Below are 25,829 nucleotides of genomic sequence, written 5' to 3' on the forward strand. Positions count from 1 at the left end.
AAAGGGCTTAAGAGCTTGTAGGACCTTTTTGCACGCACCCTTTTGTCCTTTTGTCATTTCTTTCAGTGTAATATTGGGAAACACCAAAAGGTCTTATTTTTTTAATTAGCTGTAATTAAATAATTAAGTTACAAAAAATGGCAAGTAATACTTAACTGTTAAGTTAAAGAACCCCCTTTTTCAATATGCATAATATAAACTATTTAAATAACATTTTGCAATTTTCAAAGCAGTGTGAATCTTCAAACTCGATTATCTTGAAATACTGTAAAATGCTGAATAGGGCTTATAAGTCCTTTCTGCTTTGACCCGATGAGTTATTCTTTTTCTCCACCGATGTTTGTTTGGTATTTTTACAATCCAAATTCGTCCTGTTATGCCGTGTAGTCTGCATGGCACCGTATGTAGGCTGCAGTCACTGGTTCTGGTCCTACATCATAGGTTTGATTCTGTTAGCATGCGGTGGGAACCAGCAATTACCGATGGAACTGCTGCTGCCGCACGGAACATCGTACGGCCGCATGGCTTCCATGTCGTCCATCACAAATGCGTCAGAAATATGGGCATTTTCGTCAAGATTTATCGTGTCAAGATGAAATAATATCATATGTAACGATTATATTGAGGATTTTAATGGCGTGTGTAATATTATACTGTGCGTATCAGGGGCTGAAGAAATGTGATCGGCATTTTATTTCCTGTGTGACTCATTATACCGACAGCTCGGTCACTTCTACCACGCGGTCTTGGTAAAATTTCCCGTGTCGAAAGTCCAAGTGCGGACAGTGGTCACATTTGACCATTTTTCATTTTACCATCGTCTCGGTAACACCTTTAAAAAAAAAGTCCAGTGCGGACACGGCTTAAAATGTCAGGGTCCTTGTCAATTTTTACTGGATTAGATTGCCAATTGCAAAACACGCCGAAAGGTGAACATAGGCTGTTACTAATGCAAAACGGTTGCCAGTGATGTGTAGCCTAAATAAAATGGGACACAAGTTGACACGATACCGGAATTTGATGAAAGGGGCAGAGATAAAACTGAATAAAACCTGACTGGATAAACCCTGGTACATTATACTGACCACAGAGAAAAAAGTAGATGCAGCTACGTTTTTTTTTTTTAATACAGTAGACTCCGGCAAAGACGGCACTCTTGGGACCAGAGAATTTGTGACGGCTTACGCGAATGTCGGCTTCTGCTGAAAGACGTCATTTTGCCGACTTACACAAACACACAAATTGAATCACGGAGTGAAAAAAAATAGATTGAATTAATGGCCTATGGGCATCTGTATCTGGATCATGCAAACAAGGTTCATGGCTAAAATTCAAAGGCTTTGATTTACCCTGGTTTATTTCTACATCCATGCTTGATTCCAGCAAATATATCCTCAATGTTTATCATCACAAACAGGCTGTGGTATTAATCACAGAAAGTCATGCATGTACGTGTACGTACGAAGCAAGGACAGCGCAGCCGGCACAATACATGTATACAGATCTCTTGCATACTGTACATCCTTGTACATGTAGTGTACATTGAGCACGTGCGTACGTGTACAGTCATGTGCATGGTACTGGTACAATAAGGAGACCCCCAAAATTAAAAGAGCGCATGCTTGCAGTCGAGAGGGGGTACTGGTATTGATGTGCTATCAGGAAAACCGAACGACGCACACGTACAGACTGTGCATGAAACAGTGTACATGTACATGTATAGTACGTGCTGGCCGACCATAAATCACAGGACGTGCATGTCAGTTAGCAGTATGTGGGACTTTTCACTTGACACTTTTTGCAAACCGCAGAGCACGATGCCGACTTATACAGAGGAATTTGTGTGGTTTTGAGGAAATGGAACTGAAAGTAACACGCCGATATAGGCGAAATGGCGGCTTACAAAGGCCGGCTTAGAAATGAAAATGTCAACGGAAATACATTAGAGACAATCGGGACTTTCGTCAGACAGCCGATTTAAGCGATATGACAGTTTGTACGATGTCGGTTTAGCCGGAGTTTACTGTATACAGGCATGCAACTTTTCCGCGGATTCGCGGATTTCCGCGTTTTTTTTAAATCCGGCCGTGAAAAAATAAATATCCGCATTTTCGCCTTGTGTCAGTCTGCAGCGCCCGTGGAATCTTCCCGATATTGCGACTTCGCTCGCGCACAAAAATAATTTTGAAGTATATCGTCTGGCTACGCGTTTTGTGTACGTAAAATGGAATGAAAAAAGTGCAGGACACAGACTCCATACCCGTGCGAGTTATCCAGCATGTCGCACTGTAGCGCCCTTTATCGATTTTAAGCTGATAGTCTGGTTCCGCATTTTTTTCTCACGTTAATGAACGCGTAGGGATACGGATACTATACTACTGCACGCGCTGGATATAACTACGTTGGAAAAACGTATTGGAATTTGGAACATCGATCGAAATATTAAATGTACGTACGTGTGTCAAAATGACTTCAAAAGGAAGGGCATCATCGAACGAGAAAAAGGACAAGAGTATATCAAAACTGTTGATAATGGCATCAAAAATTCTTGGAAATGGGACTGGTTGGAAAGAGAAGTGGATCGAGTTCCTCTTAACAAAGCTGTCTGAAAACTTGATCGGCCAGGCATGGCGTATTGCTTGGTGTGCAAGAAGGAGATGAATTACGGCAGACACGGATTAGTAACGCTGCAAAGTGACGAAACATCGTGAACTAAATCAGCTACGAAAAACGAACTACCGTCTCCAAGGTAAGATATGGAATATTATCGGCCCAAATTTACATTAAACAATTATATTTTTGGTAAATTTTGAGATTGATTTTTTTTTTATGTGACTGTGAATTATGATTTTTTTTTAATAGGGATAAGGGGGAATTTTTTTTGTACAAATGTTTTGTTGATGTTTTCTTCATGTGCTATGTTTTAAGTTTTTGGCTCATTCAGTTTCAGAACAAAATAGTGGTGTTGTTTTATCATTTCAAATTTTTTTAGGGCCTATCTTTTAATTATTTTTGGAAGAAATGCTGCAACCTGACGCCACTTTTTTCTTCATATATCATCTCAATGAAGGTCATTCATTGCAAAAATGATGATGAAACATGAATTTAGGACCAAGTTATATTTCCTGACACTCCATAGACTTTGTACACAATCGCGGAAGTGGCGTCAGGTTGCAACATTTATTTATTATTTTTTTTATAAGAATAGGCCTAAATACCGGTAACTTATCACTCCACACGCCCCTTACCTTTTCCTTATACATTTATTTGATTTTTTCCTTTCACTTCTTTGCAGAAGTAGACAATGCTGCATCAAAGTCGCCTTATGGTCTGCATCCATTTTTCAAGAATGTTGTTTCTCCGGCCTCATCTGTTGCGAAGATGCCACAGCCGCACACGCCGCTGAGTGATCGGGTTGCTGCCACATCTGATACTGTTGTTGCCTTCATGGCAGAAAACAACTTACCCTTCACAATGGCCCCCAAGCTGTGCCAGTTTGCAAAAGAAATAAGCCGAGACAAGAAGGTGCTAGATAATCTGAAAATGAGCACATACCGCTGCATATCAGATAGAGTTTGGAGTCGCCAAAACTATGGAAGAAGAAATCATTTCAGATCTCCAGTCTGCATACTTTTCTTTGAACAGCAAGACATTCCATCGTGTTCTCAGTATCCTTGTGAGCTACTACTCATCATCACAGAAAAAAAGTTGATGTGAAACACCTTGCGTCAGTTTCACTTGTGAAAGTCAACAGCGAATCCATCTGTCTGGCAAATGACGATATCTTCACAAGAAAAAACATCCCATGGAAGAATCTTGTCTCCGTCTTGATGGATTTTTGTGCAGTGATGAGGGGCAGCAAGACTGGTGTTGAGGTTCGTCTCAGGGAGAAAGCCCCACATCTGCTTGATGTGGACGGTGATTCTTGTCATCACGCGCATAATGCTGCAAAGAAGTTCTGTTCGCACTTCAACAATGAAGTGGAGCATCTCTTCCGGAACATCCATAATGATCTGCAGTATTCAGCTGACCTGAGGAAGCATCTAGAAGAACTATAAGAGTAGTGCCTCAAGAGTATGCCTCTCATCGCTAGCTGTCGATATACAACATCACTGTTGATGGCAAACGCATGATGGACCCCTTGCTGGTGATGTATTATGGGTTTCTAAAGGGAGAAGACAAGAAGTTGTACCTAGATTTCATCACCAACATCTACAAGCAGCGCTCTGTCAACGCCTCAGCGAAGAAGCGCATTGGTGAGATTCATGCCGTTCTCCAATCCAAAAAATGACAGATGACGGTAAAAAAAAAAGCAACGAATCTGTGAGAAGCTGTTCTACCGGTCCAAAAACACGAAACTCATCATGAATGTGTACATCTCCGTCCTGCCCATGCTGAAATCCTACACAGTACTGTTTCAAACCAAAGATCCACTGGTTCACAAGTTGCATGAGAAACAGAAGCAGCTTGTGAGAGAGTTTCTGTGTGAATATACTCAAAAGCCTGAGGCCTTCACTGATACATCAGTAACCAAGCTGAAAGTTGATCAAACGATGATTTTCTTGGGAGGAACACAGAAGCAATTCTGAAAGGCCTCACTCAAGAGGATGGCACCTTGTTCAGGAGGAATGTGCTTGAGGCATATGTGGACTGTCCATCAGCCCTCCTGAACAAGATGCCTCTGAGGAACAAATGTCTCCGACTGTTGTCAGCAATTGATCCTGAGACAAAGGGAACCACACGCACCTTGTCATACATGAAGGAACTGCCTGGTGCTTTGAAGAATGTGCTCTCTGATCAGGAGCTGGATGAATATGACAAAGACGTCAGAAAGTCCCATGCAGATGGATCGCTGCCCCCACTGAGTGAAGGACAACGTATAGATCACTGGTGGGCAAAAGTTCTGGCCTCTGGCAAGTACAACGTGCTCAGCAAAATGGTTATGGCTGCACTGAGTATATTCAGTGGCCCTCAGGTGGAGAGTTCATTTAGTGTAATGAGCAAATCATGCAATCCAAGTCTTCAAGGCTTCAAGTACATGTAGAAACCTTAAGTGCTCTGCAAACCGTTAAATACTCCATACTAGCTAGCCACAAACCATCTCTTGCCCAATTTTTGAAGAAGGACTTTCTTCATGAGTCAGTCAACAAATCTCTTGTAGCCAACATGCGGATGGCAAGAGCAGAATCGCACAGACATCTTGCTGAGCAAAGAGCATCTGCCAAGCACCCACTTCAACATGCCAAGCCCCCAGCTTCGAAAAAAAGGACGCTAGAGGTTGCTGCCAAGGTTGCCAAGAAAGCCAGACTAACTCACATGGAGAAGCTGAAAACATCTAGAAGAATTCATTAGTTGGAGATATCGAGGTCACAACTATGTTTTATACTTCACAGAATAAAAGGTAAAAAAGAATCACAAACTTGAAGCATTTTGTGTATTTTTTAATGAAAAATATGCCATCAAAAAAGCTGGAAATGTGTCAGTCAGCTTTCCATCAAAGTTTTCAAAAACTGCTTAGAATGCACCACAGAGCATTTATATTTCAAAATTTTTTCGGGGCCCTAAGGCGGGCCCGGACCCCCGCCGTAAAGACTTCGCGCTACGCGCTCGCAGTTTCAGGTCGAACAGTTTCCTCTTTTTTAAAAATTGAAGAGTTCCATGCCTGTGTATGTGTTAAAATATTGGTTAGAAGCCATGCTTGTTTAATAAATTACCAGAAAATCTGGTAAATTTTTTGGGTCTTGCACAAAAAAATTTGCAAATAAGTCTTGCATTAATTTTTGGGTGTTGGACGAAAAAGGGGTTTTTGAATTAATTCCACTTTGGCTATCTACACTTCAGGGTCAATCAATGAAACGATTAACACTTTAAAAAAAAAAAAAAAAAAGGTCTGTGACGTGGGTCACAATACCGGTAGATAGTTTGGCCAGCATGGCTGACCACCTTCTCTGCCAATGGGTAAGCATGCAAATGTTCATGTGGATTGTACATCTATGCTTAATAGGCTTACCTTGCTGCAAACATGCATCTCTTGCTGCGATAGAGTTTGTGATTGATGATCTGGTAGTGATTACCTATTCCTCTTCCAAGGGCTTTTTTGAACTGCTCTTGTGTGATGCCACCCTTTTCTCTCCAAACTGACAAATCCTTCTCAATCACACTGAAAGACACAGTAAATGAACATTTAAATCAGACTATTATTCACACCATTGAGCTTGGAACACAAGGAGTTCAAACTTCCCGGGTCAAAAAATGTAGCCAACTGATGGTAGCATTATACACAGCGACCAACCAGTGAGAACATAAAACATTTCCAGCTCAAGGTCATGTACACTGTTTTTGCACTTAATCCGGCAATGGGGATCAGGTCCTGCAAATGTAACAAAACCACAGGGAAGCTAACTGCAAGTAAAATACAGGTATGCTGCGTATAAAACGTATACTCGATCTCGATCCTGCTTCGATCCACCATTTACAATGGAGGGCAGGTCTTTGAGTGCAAAATGGCCATTTTTACAAGTGATACAATCAGTGCAAAAACTTAGATTTTCATTCTATGTTTGTCTAATATTACAGTAAACCGAACTGGATGCTTTATTTAATATTATATTTAAAATTTGTCCACACTTGTCAATGAATAACATACTGGTAGCTTTCACTAACGTAGAAGCCAAAGTTGGTGTGAAGAAACAAGGAAAGAGAAAACCAATTTGTTCAGCAGGTGTGGCTGGTTTGAAGTCATGGTTAAATGATCAGGTGATATTTCTTTATAAGTATTGTATTTGTATTGATACAGCTAAGTCAATGGGATAAGGAAATTGTGTAAAGCATGGCTGAGATTTGTCGTGCACATAACGCCATATTTAATATGTCGAAAGTGATTATTAGAGCAATGCAGCACAGAATGCTTTGGTCTAAGGATGTGACGTTTACACGTTAGAGTGAAAACAATTCTAAATCCAGTTACAAATTTTACATTAAATGTTTAAAGGAAACCCGAATAATAAGAAAGGGACCTGCATTTACCGTTCACACAGTCTTTTTTTGAGTTAATGCTACATAACACAAATAATGAACGATGTTTTCAAACCTATTTAATATACAAAACCTTAAAAGCACTTCAGTTCTTGATTACTTTCGAAACACACAATTTAGATTGCATTTTTTCAATGACTACCATTGTTGATTTATCATGTCAATCACACCGGTATGTAGACATAATGATCGAGTATGCATCAGCCTTTGTGAATGGCTAAACGTTTAAAGCTACTGGTAGAGTCCCTCATTTGCAGCTATCCAAAAAGTAACTGACGAAACTATTGTTGAAAGTATACTCAGTTTAAAGATAGTAATGGTACTAAACTCCCTGTGAAATTATTTGTTCTCGCAAAATATGATAAAAAGATTAAGGCAGCCCGAGGGTTGAATTACATCAAAATGAACAAATATTCAAATAAACATACACATAAAACATTAAAAATAACAGCCCCATCAGCCAGAGTCAAGTTATCATCCATTATCAAGTCATCAACCTTTAACTCACCACAGTGACCTTGACCTTTGACTGAACTAATCCCAACTTGCCTGTACCCAAGGGCCTACCGAAGTTAGACACCCAAACCTCATTTCTAACTGAAGTTTCATCCAGAAACAATTTACCTTTGAACTCACCACATTGACCTTGAACTTTGACCTTTTGACCCCAAAACCAATTACAACTTGCCTAATCCCAAGGGCAATCCCCTAATGAAGTTACAATCCAAACCAATATTTCTAACTCAAGTTATCATCTGCATATAACAACAGACGGACGCCGTAGGCGATGACAATACCCCTCAAGCCGCTTGGCTGAGGGGTAAACAAAACCACTAAACCAAACCATATAAAATATATGCATATTTGTAAGTAAAAGTAGCGTCAAACAATTAAAAGACAAAACAAGACAAGAACAAACAGCACAAGTCACACTACAAGGATAAAAGCCACTGGATAATGAATAAAACCACTCGATTAACCCTAACCCACCTCACTCCTCCAAAATCCTCCTGGCGGTTTTGGAGGATTCTAGAGGATTGAGGATGAATGGTGATTGAATCAAATGAGGATTCTGGAGGATTGAGGATGAATGGTGATTGAAGCACATGAGGATTTTGGAGGATTGAGGATGAATGGTGAATGAAGCACAAGAGGATTTTGGAGGATTGAGGATGAATGCATTTTGAGGCAGGACTGTCTGATGATTTTGAAGGATTTGGCGTTGGTTATCCTTCATTTAAACACGAGTGCAAAGTTTTGGGATGAGGAGGATTTTGGAGGATTGAGGATTAATGCATTTTGAGGCTGGACTGTCTGACAATTTTGAAAAATTTAGGCGGAGTTGAAAAATTTTGGAGGATTTTGGAGGATTGAGGATGGTTGTAAGCAACAAGGGCCTAGGGGGTTAGGGTTAAAATATATACAGTCAGCTCTTTTCAATACAAACTTTGCTGAGACGAATTCCGGTCATAGCTAACATAAAGCCTCGGTCTAACTGTGCATTCATGTGCAAATTGAACTGGACTGATACTTCTCTTGACACAAAATTCGTTATTGCTGAGTTTGTATCAACAGGAATCGACTGGATAGCCTATTGATTTAATAATTTGGTTTTGTATCTGTTGGTACATCTAAGGATTGTGAGGAGATGGGAATTTCCGAGATTGTTATTTTTGCAGGGGGAGCCATTCACAAAATCTATTAGAATCCAGAAGTGAAATTTAGGGTAAACATCTCCAGTCTTTTGGATAATGGGGGATTCCTAAATCACTGCAAATCTCATCATAACGGTATGTTCGGTTCATACAGTAATCATAAGTAAGGATGATGCGGAACGCTTTCTTTTGCATTTTCTCTAAACATTCAAGTTGTTCCTGGTAAGACCAGAAAACCACACCTGGGAAGAATATTCTACAGCAGGCCTGATGTACTGAATACGGTTCTAAGGTCACACACAAGTATATTGCAACGTTTTAGTTGTCGTAAAAAAAAAAGTTTACGGTTAAATGATTTACACGCAGAGTTAACTTGGGCATCCCATTTAAGATTATCTTGGACATGGACAGCAAGGAGTTTAAGACAATTACTTTGGTTGTTAGGTGAATTACCGATGTGCAGAACCAGTGTAACAGGAGTGCGTTGGAAACAAATAGTCATAAAAATGTACTTACATGTAGCCGGATTCAACAACATGTTGCTGTTAGACTATTATGTTGCAGACGGTCAAGTATATTTTGCATGATAGTTGTTTCATCCACATTATCAAATGGTAAAAACAAATCATATCTTCAACAAATTTGTGACTCTGGCATCAACAGGCTTAGTCTAACCCCCTAGGCCCTTTTTGCTAAGAACCATCCTCAATCCTCCAAAATCCTCCAAAATTTTTCAACTCCGCCTAAATTTTTCAAAATTGTCAGACAGTCCTGCCTCAAAATGCATTCATCGTCAATCCTCCAAAATCCTCCTCATCCCAAAATTTTGCACTGGTGTTTAAATGAAGGATAACCAACGCCAAATCCTTCAAAATCATCCGACAGTCCTGCCTCAAAATGCATTCATCCTCAATCCTCCAAAATCCTCTTGTGCTTCATTCACCATTCATCCTCAATCCTCCAAAATCCTCATATGCTTCAATCACCATTCATCCTCAATCCTCCAGAATCCTCATTTGATTCAATCACCATTCATCCTCAATCCTCCAGAATCCTCCAAAACCGCCAGGAGGATTTTGGAGGAGTGAGGTGGGTTAGGGTTAATCATAGCTAAAAATGCTATAGATCCCATTTTTGTGCCCTGCGGAACACCTACATTGTTTGTTGCCCAGTCAGATAAAGGTTCCACCATTACGGACACACTGTGAGCGCTTGGATAAAAAAAAACTACAAATCCAGGGGATGAATTGGTGACTGACTCTATCAAAAGCCTTTGAAAAATGACAACTACAACCACACCGGATTGTTTAGGTTTGTCAGTTTCTCTACACACATCATCAAGCAGTGCTACCAGGCAGTGGGTGGTTGAGGATCCCTTGTGAACCAAACTGGCATGTGTCTAGTGATGGACTAATATCATTCATTATCCAATTAACTACAAAATCTTCAAACAACTTTACAAAAACAAAAACAAGAAATAGGTTGTAATTGTTCAATGTTGAGGGGGGGGGGGACTTTGGAACTTGGACGGTAATGGCTCTTTTCAGGACCCCACCTTCACGCGGAGAGCAGTTAAAACATTTTTGTGCATCTTCCCCACAGCTTCAAGTTATTTATTTCAAACTTTATTCATTCGCCAGATACCGAATTGATTTGGGCAAGTTGGCATAAGTTGTGGCGCTAACGGGCCCAAATGAAACATATCAAACACATAATGGACTCCCAGGTCCTGTACATGTACCGGTACGACAATTACCATTTGGCTCCCAGGCCAACCATTAATGATTGGGCACGCATGGCCAAGTCCACATCTGTGGGGGACAGCCATAGTTGCGCTATGTTAATACAGCACATCCAACCCTGGGTCGTACTACAAAGTTCAAATCACATTGTATTACTAAAAACATCAATATCAGTAACACTATTACAGTAGACATTTTATCATCAAATAAATGATCAAATGCTTTATAATTTATTCTCAGACTTTCTCAGTTGGAGTTTTAATTTAATCATGTATAAAAACAATGCCTAAGAAATTGCCACAGACTCACACTTGTCACACATCAAATTCATTGACTGAGTGAATACAGTTCACAATAAGAGATAAGCTGTGATGCATACAATCTACTTACAAGCTTTTGCTATTGAAGTCCCCTTGTAGAATTCCACTACACAGGGACACACTGTGCACTGAGTTGTCAAACTTTTTCATGAACATGATCAATATGCATTACCAGGTGGTAGTGTATGTAAGCTACATGTATGTATGGTTGCAGACCAGTAAATCGGTCTGAAATTGCCTACGCCGGCCAAATCACGATTTGCATGCCCTCAAAATCTTCAGTATTTGAGCATGCTGTGGGCCATGAACTTGAGTGTTTGTAAAAAATAGGGGTGGACGCCGTGCACAGGACTGTGAGTTTGTAGTTCCGTTCAATTTCGATGAAATTGGGGCCCTTAAAGCGCTCTATTTTGCAACATTTGGAGTGTAGGTATCGTTTTTTTAAAATGGCGATGGGCTTCAGGACTATTTTCAGGGGTGATCATCTTCGGATGGAAATTTCTCCTAAAAGTCATCAGTTGACCCCCAGAAAATTGAAAAGAAAATGAAAGATGATGAAATAGGCTTTAATTTGATGTGTGTCTCGAACACCTTGGAGAGTTGTGAGTATTTTTCCCGAATTTCTGAAGTGGGAGCATTTACTATTGGGGTCTATGGAAGTTTATTTACTGGTCTGCAACCTATAATTTCTTCTTCTTCTGGCTTCTTCCATCGTTTGTTGTCAAACGTGTGCACATGCGCTTTACATTCCAGGACAGTGGTTTTTCGGGGGGGGGGGGGGGGGGGGCAGCATTTCAAAAGGGGTCACCAATGGGAGTAACTTACAAGAAATTCCTAAAACACAACCCGATCAACTCCTGGCTATAATTACATCTCATGCGGTTGAGCGCCTTCGATGACTTATCAGTATAGTTGGTTTCCCGGATTTACGATTGTATATAGGCGTTCTGGTTCTGGCATGAACTGCACTTCACGTTGGCTTGTGCCACTGAGTGGACACCCATTTAAATTAGACATAAAAAGGGTCATAGGAAAAGTAACCTCGTAATGCAGTCTGTAAGTGGGAATCCAATCTTCAGGTTGGCATGAGATAGCAAGCTTGGGGCCAAAAATACGTTCTCATTTTTCTCAACGAGTTTTGAGTTTTCGTAGCCGTAGGCTACCCGAGAGTTACGTGAGCGGGAAGAAAAAGGCTGGAAAACTGATGTGGATATTCAATGATGCGAAGGTTTAATTAATCCCAGACACGTGGCATTGTTAAGTTGGCAAATTAGATAAAGCAAAGTTTGTGTTAATAATTATCCGCCGTAGGCTGTAACATATAAGGACCCGTGGTGCGAAATCAGACCAGCACGACCCAAATTATTGGGTAATGTGTATATTATTACTTTACTAGATTTTGGGTTTATTCAAGGATTTAGTGGAGAACAGTATTTAGTTGATCACATGTCTTAAGGGTTTCATACAGCCTCCAGTAAATTACCAGTCGGCCACAACAGTACTGGTTCACCAGGCCACCAAAAAAAAAAAAAAAAAAAAAAAGAAAATGGAGGTATGGGTGTTTGGATGGTTTGAGCCCAGGGAGAGAGACGTGAGATGGTCCATTTGTCAAATTTTGAGTGGTAGGCCAAGGGTCAGCACAAACGGACGAGCCACTATCGCCGGGGGTGCTGGCTCACGTCCATTATCCTTGGAATGATGGATCTCAACCAATCTCCCTCCATGGGCTCTTGTGCTGCGGATAAGTGATTTATCCGCAGCGTTTATCAGCTTGCGAAAAGCGATGGCGCTTCTAAGTGTGAGAAGCGATTGCGCTTATTTTTGCGACAAGCGACTGCGCTTCTAAATGTAGGGACATCTATAGTCCCCTGGGACTTGTGAGAGGCGATTGCGTTTCTAACTGCACGTACGGATATCCGTAGTCCATTGGGACTTTTGGAGAAGCGATTGCGCTTCTAACTGGATGGATATCCGTAGTCCATTGGGACTTGTGAGAAGTGATTGCGCTTCTAAATTAGTGTAGGGATAGCCGTATAGTCCCTTGGGACTTGGGTGAAGCAGTTGCGCTTCTAGGTGTAGGGATATTCGTAGTATTGGAATGTTATAACCGTTAGCATGTAAGTGGTAACTATGGGAATTTATTTAGCCATGCTGGTAGTTACATGGACCTGTTAATTATTAGAACTGGTAGCAGGTAAATTGTACATGTGATTGTTAAACCGTGCTTGTTGGACTGTTTCAAGCGAATAAATTATTGCCGAGTGACCACAGTGCTTTTCTACGGTGTGATTCTCTTCACAAGGACATTTGCTGGGGTGATTGTACTGGGGATCAGTGTGTTGGTGCTGTGCACAATGATTGGATGGCATGCAGCAGGTGCGGTTGAAATCAAAGAAATGTGGGGTATTTATTCCGATGTTTCCTCCTTTTTGCGACAAAACAAATGGCTACAAAATGTTAAGTTTGAATAACTGCTTCACAAAATCCAATCGGATACTGGAATTCAAACTAAATCTTGGAGAATACCTAGAGATTAAAATTCCATACCGACTCTGTCATTATTTAGGTACTGCAGCAACATCACTCGGTATTGTTCGAGATTAAAAAAATACTGTGACTTTTCAGGATTACCAAAATACTGTGCATCCCTAATGTACATACCTGTCATGACATGTGCAAGAATCTTGCTCACAGTCCTTATACTGCATTACAGCCGAGCTTATTGCATCAAGGTAGGGTTGCCATTTTGCTTCTGAAAATGTAAGAATTAAAATTCAGTTATCCTGGAATGTTACAATCGCACCTTGGGATATTTAAATTGAAGTCACGATTGACGTGTCACTGCTGCCGCTCTCCAGCAAACAACCATCAGTATGGTCTTGTGGTGTGCATATTTGAATAATTTAGTATTTGATAATTCAAACTTGGATTTAATTGAATATTCAAATATTTGAAAAATTGCATGCAGTGTGTAAATATGCATTGTACTTTCTGCATAGACTAAGCGAAACCCAGACTTGGGCCAAGTCTATGTCACTCTAAAGAAATTTTATAAAAAATGGGATGGGACCCAATACGAAGGTGTACAATTTTTGGTTTATCAGAATTTTTGAAAGGTAAATTCCTCTGAAACGGGTTTGCTCCATCAAACAAATGCACATATGTTGTTGTTCCGACGGGTTGACGGCTGTTTCATGTCTGCAGCCAAACGCTTGTGATGCAGTAGCGCATCTGTCAGCTTGGTTCAGGATTTCTTGTACACTTAACCATTATTGGCGCAGCGCGATTAGAGGACTGGAAACTTGTCTAAAACGTTGTCTATTTGGCTGTGACATGATACATATAAAACAACTGTCAACAACTCGGAACAACTGGTGCCCTGCACGAATCTCAGTGGTGCCTTAGCAGATATCATCATATGCACATGCGTTCGGTTACCTCAAGGGTTCTCACCATTTTGTAAGTAAAGGATTCAGGGTACTGTGCATGACTTTTTAGAAATGTGATAAACCACAAATTGTTTATGTCCATATCAATTCCTATTTTTGTCTCAAATTTCTTTGGAATGACAGATCCTGTGCAAGCATGGATTTACAGATAGCCTCATATGTGAGTACATAACATGCAGATGCTCATAAAACATTTCGGATGTTGATCAAGTGTTTAGACGCAGCTATGTTACGTGGCGGTTTATACATGTACCGCCATGTTTACAGATCTAGCACCCCAGTAACTGGATCTAGAGATAATCAAGTGAAAAATACAGTCCCAATTTAGATTTTGTTAACACGGCCTTTCCTCAACACGACTCTTGTGCGCGCGCTATTTTGAGAAATAAGTTGAAGTTTTCATGGATCTCTTCTTTTGATTAATACTGCCCTCTTGTGTATTCTAAGTCAATAAATACCACCCTCTATTGATATGAGAAGCCCCACAGCTTTTTTTTCTGAATCAAAATCGGTCAAGAAATGAAAAAATCATGTATGTTTTGCCGTTTTTGACCCAAAATTTAGTAAATTTCTCATTTTGTAAGAGGCTAGAGATCCAGAAAATTGGAGGGGGGGGGGATTTCTTGAGACCTGTATTATAAGATTCCTTGTTTCTTTTTGTGTAAGAAAATGTGGATGTTGTTCCTGCGCATGAGTGTGCCTTGGGCCAAATCAGCGTTTGTAAAGGCGAGTGACAATTGATGATAACTGACATTCCGTGACGCCCTGATTATGACCAGGTGCAATTCGCCAGCCGCATGTGCGGTTCCTTTAATGATGATAATATACCAACATGACCAATTTTTCATAAATAAAACTTATGTCCATTTATGACCAACAGATATAAAATATAGGAAGTTGATCATCATCATTATTTTTTTTAATTAATAAAAAAATATCAATGAAATCCTCATGAATACAATATGGGAACTACTGATACTAGAGTGTCTGATTGATAGGGGAAGCAGGTTGGCCGGGGTGGGGTGTCCAAGTTTGGGGTGGGGTGAGCCGGGTGGGGTGTTGAGGCAGGGGACCAGGTGGGGGTGACAAGGAGTGTGGATGTGGGGTCTGAGATGGGGTGGGGTTGTTTGGGTGAGGTGGGCCGGGGAGGGGTGTGGTCTGTGGGGTGGGGATGATACTGAATGGGGTAGAGGTACGTGGGTTGTGTTGAGGTGGTGGGGTAGGGTGATACTGATAGGTGGGTGGAAGTGGGGTGGGGGTGTGTGGGGTGGGATGTGGTGGGGTGATTCTGATAGGGGTGTGGAAGTGGGGTGGGGGTGTGTGGGGTGGGATGGGTGGGGTGGGATGTGATGGGGTGATTCTGATAGGGGTGTGGAAGTGGGGTGGAGGTGGGTTGTGTTGGGGTGGGATGTTAAGGGGTGGGGTGATGGTGGAAGTAGGGTGGAGATGGGTTGGGTTGGGTTGGGTTAGGATGGGTGGGGTGGGGGTGATACTGATAGGGGTGGGAAGTGGGGTTAGGGTATTATTCAAGTCCTTGAATAAGAGCCCTTGGGATTGTACTCGCATGTAATTATTTATAAAAATGGAAATGTTGTAAAACATGTTTGTGTTCCATTTCTTTTATACCGATGAGATTAGTCTTTCTGGATCAGCGATTCTTATGATTCCGTGTTAAATAATGTCAGGAGTGGATATGGCAATATCATTTGCACCATTGTCTTTCTCACATCAAAAGCTTTAATATGATGCAAAGTTTGACTACTGGTATATTTGAACTTAAAGGAAATGTACAACATTTGTTTTTGCTGCAGTTTCCAGAAATAAATGGATTTGGAAGATTAGAATGTTATAGCAAATATTGTTGAACTGACTTGTTAATAATAATAATACTACTACTTATTACCCTGGATTGGACATTTAGGAGACATCCCGAAAGACTTGTGCACAAAATTTGTCAAACTTAAATGTGCCCTAACCCAATATTCCCTTGTCCTTTTTCCACGAATTTCGGTATGTTTACTAAAAAGACCACAAGCAACAAATGCATGTACCGGTATAACCTAATTGCGACAATAAAATGGTGCCTCTAAAGGGGGCTGTGACAGAGAGACATGAAAATGTCTCCCTAATGACCAATGTCTCCCATCGTGCAAAGAAATTACAATAACGTGTCTCCTTAGTGGTACCTTTACACGTAAAATAATAACCATATTTATTTAGCGCCTTTTTCTAAAAGATACAAAGCGCTGAGGGAGAATGCAACCAAAGACAGATAAATTAAATATATGAACATACATGTATGAGACCCATTATGTAGCACCTTTTTGCTAGGTGCTGCAACAAGTGTTACTGGGATCTTTAAGGTGCATCACACAACACACGGGACCTACGACTTTACGTCCCATGCGAAGGAGGAAGCAATAATGGTAAAGTGCCTTGCTCAAGAGCACAAGCACCATGTTCCCATATTCAGGATTCTAACCCATGTACCACGGCACACGAGTCGAACACCATAACCCCTTTAATCACAGCACCCCAACTTGTTTCACGTTTTGGGCTTGTGGATGCTGGAAAAACCAAGAAAGCCAATATGTTTTTGTAGTCTAGTTCCCTGACCCCCTAAGATGAAACAAAGCAATTTGTAGACTTTGGGGAACTATAAGGTCAGAGGATCAGTCTGGAAGGCTTGTACTCCTTCACAGGTGTGTAGTCAATTGCAAAGAAAATGCGGACAACTAAATATGAAAAATTAGGAGAAGTTTTTGAACCAGTAAGGTATTTCGTATTAATTTGATCATTTTGTTTTTTGATGTTTGCAAATGTTGTTTCTTCCCTTAAAATAAACTGTGTGCTCATTTAATAAGGGACACAGTCACATTGACTCAAATTTCGACCAGAAGAATCATGGAGTAAGGCGTTTTTGGAGGACATAACTCCTTAAGCAAAGCACCTGTGGCAATATCGTTTGTATCAGTGTCTTTCTCAAATCAAGAGCGTTAATATGATGTAAAGTTTGACTTTATTTGAACTTAAAATAAACAGTATGCTAATATAATAAGGGAAACAGCCACGTTTACTGAAATGACGACCAGAAGAGTTCATGAAGTATTGCGTCTTCGGGAGGGCAAAACTCCTGATGGGAACCTTTTTGACATTTACAATGCATCATGGGAGTGGATGACAAACATTGCCCGAAATTTATGTGCAAGTCTATGTCACGGCAATGATCGAGTTCGGCAATGAAATTTTCACACACTGTTTCTGTAAAGGTACAAAGAGAATAACTACCTTTTGGTTTGGTAAACATGTGAGTAATTCAGGAGGAATCGGTGGGGATTCCCTTCCAAATTGGATGACCGTAAAATCCCTCGATCGGCTGTGTGTGCGGTGTGCGTGTGGCCGGCCGTGCACAGCTAGCCACGGTGAACCTTCATTGGGGATTTTTTTAAACGAACACGACAAAGGGTGAAAAACAAGATTTCCCATGATATCAATTTGATCCTGAAAAGAAGTTGGATGACAAATATCATTTGAATGTTGATGTCCATGGTTGATTTGTTCCTCTTTCTGTATAAACAGATGTTCCTTACAGCTTCTTGAGGACTTTTTGTAAGTTTCTTTTAATAGGGCAATGTATTTTTTTGTAAAAGGCCCATATTTGCCAGTGTTGTTGTTTGGGTTTTTTTGGAACTGTTTTTTTTTTTTTTTTTCATAGGTTTTATCCATTTCATTTTTTCATCATTTCAATCTTTTTTTATTCTGGAATGTGCATACATTTTGTATATATGTCCTGTTGGAAAATACTAATAAAATATTATGTCAGTCATTTTTAATACTAACGGTTTCCTTTCCTTTCACAAGGCATTTGCTCATTATGCTGCTCCACCATTTTTTATTCCAAATTTATTTGCTGCTTTGTTTTACTGCTGGAATTCTTGATATTTTTTTCCTAATTGAAAGTTGCAGTTCATGTTTAGCAACTACCGGTACCTGCAAGTTGTTCTTATTGCAAATTGTTTGATTTTCTAACTGCAAAATGCTGTTCACAATATCAGAAGCATTTTTTTCTAATTTTCAGCTTAATTTGGCAAATACCTGAATACATGAATGTATTGCCTTATTCGAAGAGTTCGGAATTTAATAGGCTAGGATTTTTGAATTAGGTTGGAAATCGCATTTTTATTGTAACAATCAAGAGATGTAGAACCAGACAAATTAACCCCTTGAATGTACATGTATTCGGAGTCTCTCTCTCTCTCTCTCTCGCTCTATCCGAGGCTAGGAAAATAAGGCAAAAAAAGTGCGGTATAAACCAGTCTGTGCATACACGAACGGTAGCTATTCACTATAGGGCAGAGGGCTAGCATGGCAGGCCCACGCAGTGCACTGTTTACTGGTCAGTCGAATTCGACGTCGTAAAAATGCCAAGAAAACACCGATGGAGAAGGAACATTTTTGCAAGTTTATTCACAGAGCTTGATCTCTCTTGTCTGTGTATGTATTTTCCATGTTCAAGAGTTCATTTTGAGATGGCACTACTCGTATTTGGAGTGATACGATGCAGCGTGTTTCACCAAAATTGTCCACAGTAAAAACGAGGTCTGTCGCCCGCTGGCCACACATGCATTTACTCATGAATTACGGGTTTTGGCCAGTTTCCAGTCTTGACTAGCGTTTACTTTTTGTGGCATTTTTTGTATAAGCTTTCGTAGTGCAATGGAAAAAGTACAGTCTAAAACTCCGCATATAATTGAATACCCCATTTAATCAGCATTAAAAAAAATGGCAACAAAAATATTCCAACTGACCAGACCCTATTTTGGAAAAGCATGTAATCAGAAGCAGCAGTATTTTTGGGCCTAAATGGGAATGACGATTTTCTTCGTTTATTAAAAAAGAACATTACAACAACAACAGCGCACGGCCTATTATTTTGTTTTAATGATACTCTAGAATGTACTTTAGAATATATTTGATTGTTTGATTAAAAGACCAAGGGCTGTTGGTAATCTTGACCCTTATTCCTTTAAAAATAAGAAAAACTTTAGAACAATTCATATTAAATAAATTCACAAATTCGCAGGATTTAACGAGGAGTTCAGAATTTAATGGGCTAGGATTTAAGGAATTGTTTTGTTTCAAAAATCGAGAGGACCAGACAAATTTGTCTAGAATATATATTTAAAATATTTTTTGTTCAGTTGATGGTCCAAGGGATGTTGGTTACCTTGATATTATTTGTTAAGAAAACTAAGCATAGTTCGTATTAAATTTTTCCCAGAAATCCACAGGATATTTAACAGAGAGTTCGTGTAGGTGTTTGTCGTTGTTTTACTTTAAAAAAAAACGACCAAGCACATTTTTATACATGTCCCCAATTACAGCCGGGGAATAAACTAGTGTCCTATATATTCTTGTCTGGAAAGCCATTTCGAGACTATGATTGACAGGCAAACTTCAAAACTTATACATTGTATATCTTTGATGATAAGTGGCCTTGGAGGTACTTGCACCATACATCGGTCATCATACATGCATGCATTCTTGTAGCTGGAAAGATCGTGGTCAAAAGTTGATACACGATAGCAGATAATTGACTCCAGGATTTTACCACTGCACTATCTAACCACAAGTGCGTGTACTGGAACAATAAAACGATGTGTAGGCTGCTGCAGGAGGGAACGTTGTTTATGGATTCAATGAAGACAGGAAGTTTACGACCTTAACCTGACCGCAGACCAGACTGTTTACCAGTGGGATAAGAATGCTGTTTTGCGCCCTTTCGTCCAAACGCAACAAGATTAGCGGGAGGATTATAGGTAACCATTGGTTACCGTTAACCGGTGGTAGGTAGAGTGATCGGTACTGTACCGTAATTCCCCAGCGGACCACACCATTTGTGGTAATGAAGGGGTGGTGTTCTTTCTTGGGAACAATAATTACCAATATTTCCGCTGATTAAAAAAAGAAAAATGACGACTAATACTTGTTATGGTGTTCGAAATATTTCTTTATTAGATAATAAGTTGTTCAACGTCACAATATATATTTTTTTTCTTGAAATGTATTCAAGAAACGATGTAAAATGAAAAAAGGGGACTGAATCACCCCTTGCAAAATTAATTGATTCGCCCATGAAAATGTTAGCATCGTTCCCTACGGCGCTACAGGACAAGATCTTTGGTTTTGATTTTTTGAAGAAAGTTACGATCGAAACTTGAACTTTCAACGTAATTACTCGCTAGTAATCACACAAATTTGATAAGTTTTGAGGTAAAACGGGACCTGTTTAGTCTTAGGGCAAAACAAATCAGCAACTGTTTTCACAAAAGCAAGATTTGTAGCGCTCACCGGCGCAGGCTGCCGGGCCATGCATTAACTTTTAAGGCCGGGGACCGGACGGGGCAGCCGGCAGTAATTCCCGTAGTTTATTTCTCAGGCCAAACAAAAAAAATGGTGTGTTTATGGTAACGGCCTGAAAAAAATCCAGGTAGGTAGGTAGGGAAATAATTTTATTTTGTAAATTTTTTTTTTATTTCAGTTCTGCATGCCCATGCGTGTTCTTTCGCAAAAAAATTGTATAAAACCACTATTCAAGCATTGAAGATATTCAATCGATACATTTCAATCCAAATTAATTTGTATCGTCGGCCAGGGTTCTCCCCAGGATTTTTACAAACGTGTGGGGGAAGATTTGCTGTGATTCAACAACCCGAAAAGGTTTGAACTTTAGAAGCTCTCTGGTGTATTTTAGAGCTAATCTGAGGGTCTTTATCTTAAGATTTGTCATTGAAATTCAGAGGAGATCTTGTAGGTCACTAATATTTTTGTAATTAAAGAACAAAAATCAAAAAATTAACATTTCACAACCTGTGTTTCATTGCTTCCTAACTAGAAAAGTATGAATTACATTTACATGTAAGTTTAAAATTAAGAAATTAAGGTGGAGAAAAAAACAACTTTTGCTTCCGATTACATGCCTTTCAAAATAGCGTCAGTAGGTCAAAAAATTATTTCGCCAATTTTTTTTGGGGTGCTGATTAATGGAGCATCATTCGTACTAATCATAGAGCAAGGAATCATGTTTATTTTGTGCCTGGGTTATTTTCATATGCGCCACGAAAATTATCAAGACTGGCTATCAAAAGTGATTAAAACTTGCCTCACCTAATTAAAAATATATTTGAGGTCGGTGATTCCACTATATGCTTAACATACATCACGGCCGCTGGCACCACCAACATTCCGCCTGGCTGGCCCAACATCGCGCCGTGCTCACGGCCCACGTGGCCGAAAATCTTGCACTACTGCAGAAACACGCTACGATGTTTCACCACAAGTTGGAGCTTTGCAATCTCGTCATTTTAATGGAAAACACATACACAGAAAGTAAAGATCACGTTCTGTGAATTAATTCGCAGAAATTCTCTTTCTCCAGCGATGTTTATTTGGTAATATTTTTACGATCCAACTTCGGCCCACTACATCATCGTGCTGTATGATACAAAGTATGGACCGGAGAGAGGCAGTAGTCACTGGTTCCGGTCCTTCATCATACATTGATTCCGTTAGCTGGCGAAGGGAACCAGTGTACCATGCTGTATGTTAGCTGGGTGCTGCTGGTGGTCGACAGAACACGTCATCGTGTGCATTTTGATCACACATGCATCGGAAAAACAGGATTTTGGCCAAGATTTTGAAATAATGGCGTATGTAATGATCAAATTGTGCATTTTAATGGCGTGTATGATAATTATATTGTGCGTATCAGGGGCTAAAAAATGTGATCGGCATTTTTTTGTCGGCGTATCGGGCCGGCCGCAATTCCAGCATATCGGACCGATACGCAGAACGCACGTTTGTACGTGGGGAGAACCATGCCGTCCGTCGGCCAGCCAGGCGTACCCGATGCATTTGTGCAAAAATAATCGTACTTCGTAGTTTGAGAATTCAAGTTTTTGAGATCGTCGCGATTTTTGCACGTTTAACACAGGTATGTTTGTGTCAAATCATGGTCAGATTCAAGTGTGAAAAATGTTTTGTTCGTGGCAAATAATTAAAAGTACTTGAAATGTTTGAAATTTGTCAATTATCAACCTTCAAAATGGCAATAAAAAGTTTGAGGTCGGCAATTTGGCCGAAAAAATTCCAGGTCGGTCGGGTTACCGTAAACACACCATTTTTTTTGTTTGGCCTCATCATCAATTTCCATAATTGTTTGTAAGAGTATCGATTGTAAATGATTTGATATAACTGTTGTGGCCCTTTTTATAGCTTTGTAGTGTAAATGGAACTGGTTCAGAGCATTTTGACTAGAATTTGGAGGCCTTACAAAATTGAAACCGCTGCTGTCGGTGCGGCTTATACGCCGGTGCAGCTTATACGCCGACTTCAGATCTTAATTTGCAGATTTTTGCATGCTGCGGCTTATACGCCGCGCGGCTTATATTCCGAAAATTACGGTAGTACCTTTAATGTATTTGTGTATTATCAGAAACGAGTAGAGACAGATTAAAGAGGACTTAGACCCTGGTAAGTTCATCTGTTATGATTTTATTTATTTTTTTATACCAAAATATATCGCGATATATATCGTATCGTTTGATATGTATCGTGATACGTATCGTATCGTGACACAGGCATATCGTTTCAACCTTAGTGCTGAATTACGCTGGCTGTGTCGATACAACTATGTTGTCAGTTTTGGTGGACCATTGTGGAATGTTTACTGATGAATCTTTTCAACCTTTTTTTTGACAAATTTAAAAACAGTCTACCAAAACTGACGACTTGTTACGGTCTTAAACAGAGTGTTATAATATCTCTCGAACACATATTTATCCCTTATTTATATTACAGTCGTTTTGCTAGTTCCGGATCGCTTCAAATAAAATGTGTCCCCATGCAGTATGTACTGAGAGCAGCAGCGTGTCGCATAACGCGCACGCGCCAGTACATGCTGCAAGATTTGAGGCAATGATTATAACATGTATACATATGCGTCTCCCTCTACAATGGAAATTCTAATTGTACACAATTTTTTTTGTGCACAAACCAATTGCGGTCCTGGCCATGCCCGCAAGGTTGTCAGGTTAGCGGTTATTCCTCCTTTTTTCACTGCAATTGTAGGCTGAATCTTCATCGTGGATCGTTTTTTACTTCAAGGACCTGTGTAATGGTTATTCCAGGCAAGTTTGGGGTGAGTTGCAGTTGCAATTAGTGTGTAACGGGGACAAAATTGAACATTTTCCAACATTTTTTTCAATTTTTTTTGGGACCTGCCTACGCTGCTCGGTTACGTAAAAAAATAAGCTCCAGCCCTAGATGACAACCCAATGATAAAATTCAGGGCTGGATAACTCCAGCTAGGTAAAAGTGTCCTCCCTGGCCCGTTAATTCTGTCCCCCTCCAGGTAATTCTGTCCCCTCCAGGTAATTCTGTCCCCCAGGTTTTTTTATCCCCCTCTTTTGAAACCTGGAAGGTTATTGTTTTGATGAATTCACTCTATAGATCTACAAGGTATACATTTTGGACTTTTAGTCTGCCCTTCATGAATATAAAAAATATTTAATTTAGTCTATTAGATGATACGTGAACACAATGTTTTGATTCGGAGTACGGTGAAGTCTATAAGCTCCAGCCCTAGATGACAACCCATACTCCTAGAACTATGAGGCTCCGCGTGAGCGGAGCCTCATAGATCAAGAAGCCCGCAAAATTGCCTGCAGCACAAAACACTAATAAAGTACAAAAACGTCCATCAAAATGCAGCCATTTCACACAGAACCACTGCACAGTTTGCCCCTATACTCCGTACTTTATCTCTTGACATACTCACGTATCTTGTGCGGAACTAACATAGGTGGATTCTGTCGGTTTTTAGGCCAAAATGATGAAAAATATGCCCTTTCCGCATTGAGCCAACCTGACACTTGAAACGTGCACGCATTATGATCGAGCGATGATTTTCGGTTCGCTCGGAGCGCGCCGCGGGGGGTACGGTACATGCACTTGTACGCAGCACATACTATCATTTCGCCTGTACCGTACCCCCGCGGCGCGCTCCGAGCGAACCGAAAATCATCGCTCGATCATATGCGTGCACGTTTCAAGTGTCAGGTTGGCTCAGTGCGGAAAGGGCATATTTTTCATCATTTTGGCCTAAGATACGTGAGTATGTCAAGAAATAAAGTACGGAGTATAGGGGCAAACTGTGCAGCGGTTCTGTGTGAAATGGCTGGCTGCATTTTGATGGACGTTTTTGTACTTTATTAGTGTTTTGTGCTGCAGGCAATTTTGCGGGCTTCTTGATCTATGAGGCTCCGCTCACGCGGAGCCTCATAGTTCTAGGAGTAGACAACCCAATGATAAAATTCAGGGCTGGGTAACTCTGGTACCATGACCAGACTGGGACCATAAGTGCAGCTAACTTTTACCTAGGTAATTCTGTCCCCCCCCCCCCCCCTCCCCGGACACTTTTACTGGGGGACAGAATTACCTTCCACACCGGCAAACCTTTAGTAAACATTAGTTTGCCGGCATTACCTCCGGCAAAATATCCACTAGGCCTACTAGGCCTAGGCCCTATCTTATTTTTATTACCTGGATCCGGGTTGGTAGGCCTATTTAGATGATATTTGGTCTTTCCGTCCTCGAAACTATCTTTTGAATCACAATTTCCTTCTTCCATGTGACATTCCCATTCTTCAGCAAGCACTATCTTTTGACGATACACGAGAGTTAGTATGATTAAGACAGTGTAACATGCACGGGGAGAATACGAGTAGGCGTCCATGGCCATGTTTATGGGGAAAACATGCAGACTCGCCCGTTGATATGATATGTACGCGTTAATAGATCTGGCTCAGGTAGCTACGGATTCGGCCGGATTTCTGGCTGCGTATTCTAGCCGCGCATTCGCCAAAAGTCAAAGAATCTATAATACATGCGGCAAAAGGTGATCTATAACCAGAAAGATAACTCTTTTATTCAACGAACTTTTCAAATTAACGGCACATAACAATATTCTTCCACGCCGTATCAAAATACACAACATGAGCTACCATTTCATCAACCATTATTGAAATTTTGATGCAATAATTACAACTAAATTAGCTGCATAATGAGAATCATCACATTTCGCGCAAGTTTTCAACGCTTTTAGATGTTGGAAAGTTAATGTATCATTTGAAACAAAGTCTACCTCACATGTTGTCAAAAACTCATAATTTTATTGCATAATCTACGAGATCATGTGACTGGGCACACTTAATTTTGGTATTGGCTTCAGCCGAACACTAATTAGTGCCTTATATTGCCCGTTAAAGTGACCCCATTTTCCCGGCACTATCAGAATGCATTCTTTTAAACTGCGTATATCACTGCTCCTTTAAAACAGGTGTACCTCCTCACGTTGCCAAAAACCCATAATTGTATTGCATAATCTACGAGCTCATGTGACTGGGCACACTTAATTTTGGTATTGGCTAGAGCCAAAAAGTAATAGTGCCTAATTAGCCCGTTAAAGCTACGCCATTTTTACTGCACTATTGTAATGCGAATTCTGCTGCGTATATCACTACCTCTTTAAAACAAAGTGTACCTCACATAATTTTTGCCAAACAAACT

General features: G+C 40.3%; 1 protein-coding gene across 2 annotated transcripts in view; it reads right to left on the reverse strand.

The window, feature by feature from the left end:
• LOC119741526 (protein O-glucosyltransferase 1-like) overlaps nt 1-25,093 on the reverse strand; it is an 85,614-nt gene extending 60,521 nt beyond the window's left edge. The window contains exons 1-3 of one of the 2 annotated variants that reach the window (XM_038217321.1): nt 24,804-25,085; nt 13,414-13,504; nt 6,011-6,160 (exon numbers count right to left, since the gene is read on the reverse strand). In XM_038217321.1, coding sequence (XP_038073249.1) covers nt 6,011-6,160; nt 13,414-13,504; nt 24,804-25,002 — 440 coding nt within the window. In that variant the 5' untranslated portion in view covers nt 25,003-25,085. Of the gene's footprint in view, nt 1-6,010; nt 6,161-13,413; nt 13,505-24,803 lie in introns of both variants that reach the window. The other variant, XM_038217328.1, reaches the window with a different exon arrangement.
• Nucleotides 25,094-25,829: the final 736 nt, after the last annotated feature.

The sequence above is a fragment of the Patiria miniata genome, unplaced genomic scaffold (assembly GCF_015706575.1).
Source record: "Patiria miniata isolate m_02_andy unplaced genomic scaffold, ASM1570657v1 HiC_scaffold_11, whole genome shotgun sequence".
NCBI classification, from domain to species: domain Eukaryota; kingdom Metazoa; phylum Echinodermata; class Asteroidea; order Valvatida; family Asterinidae; genus Patiria; species Patiria miniata.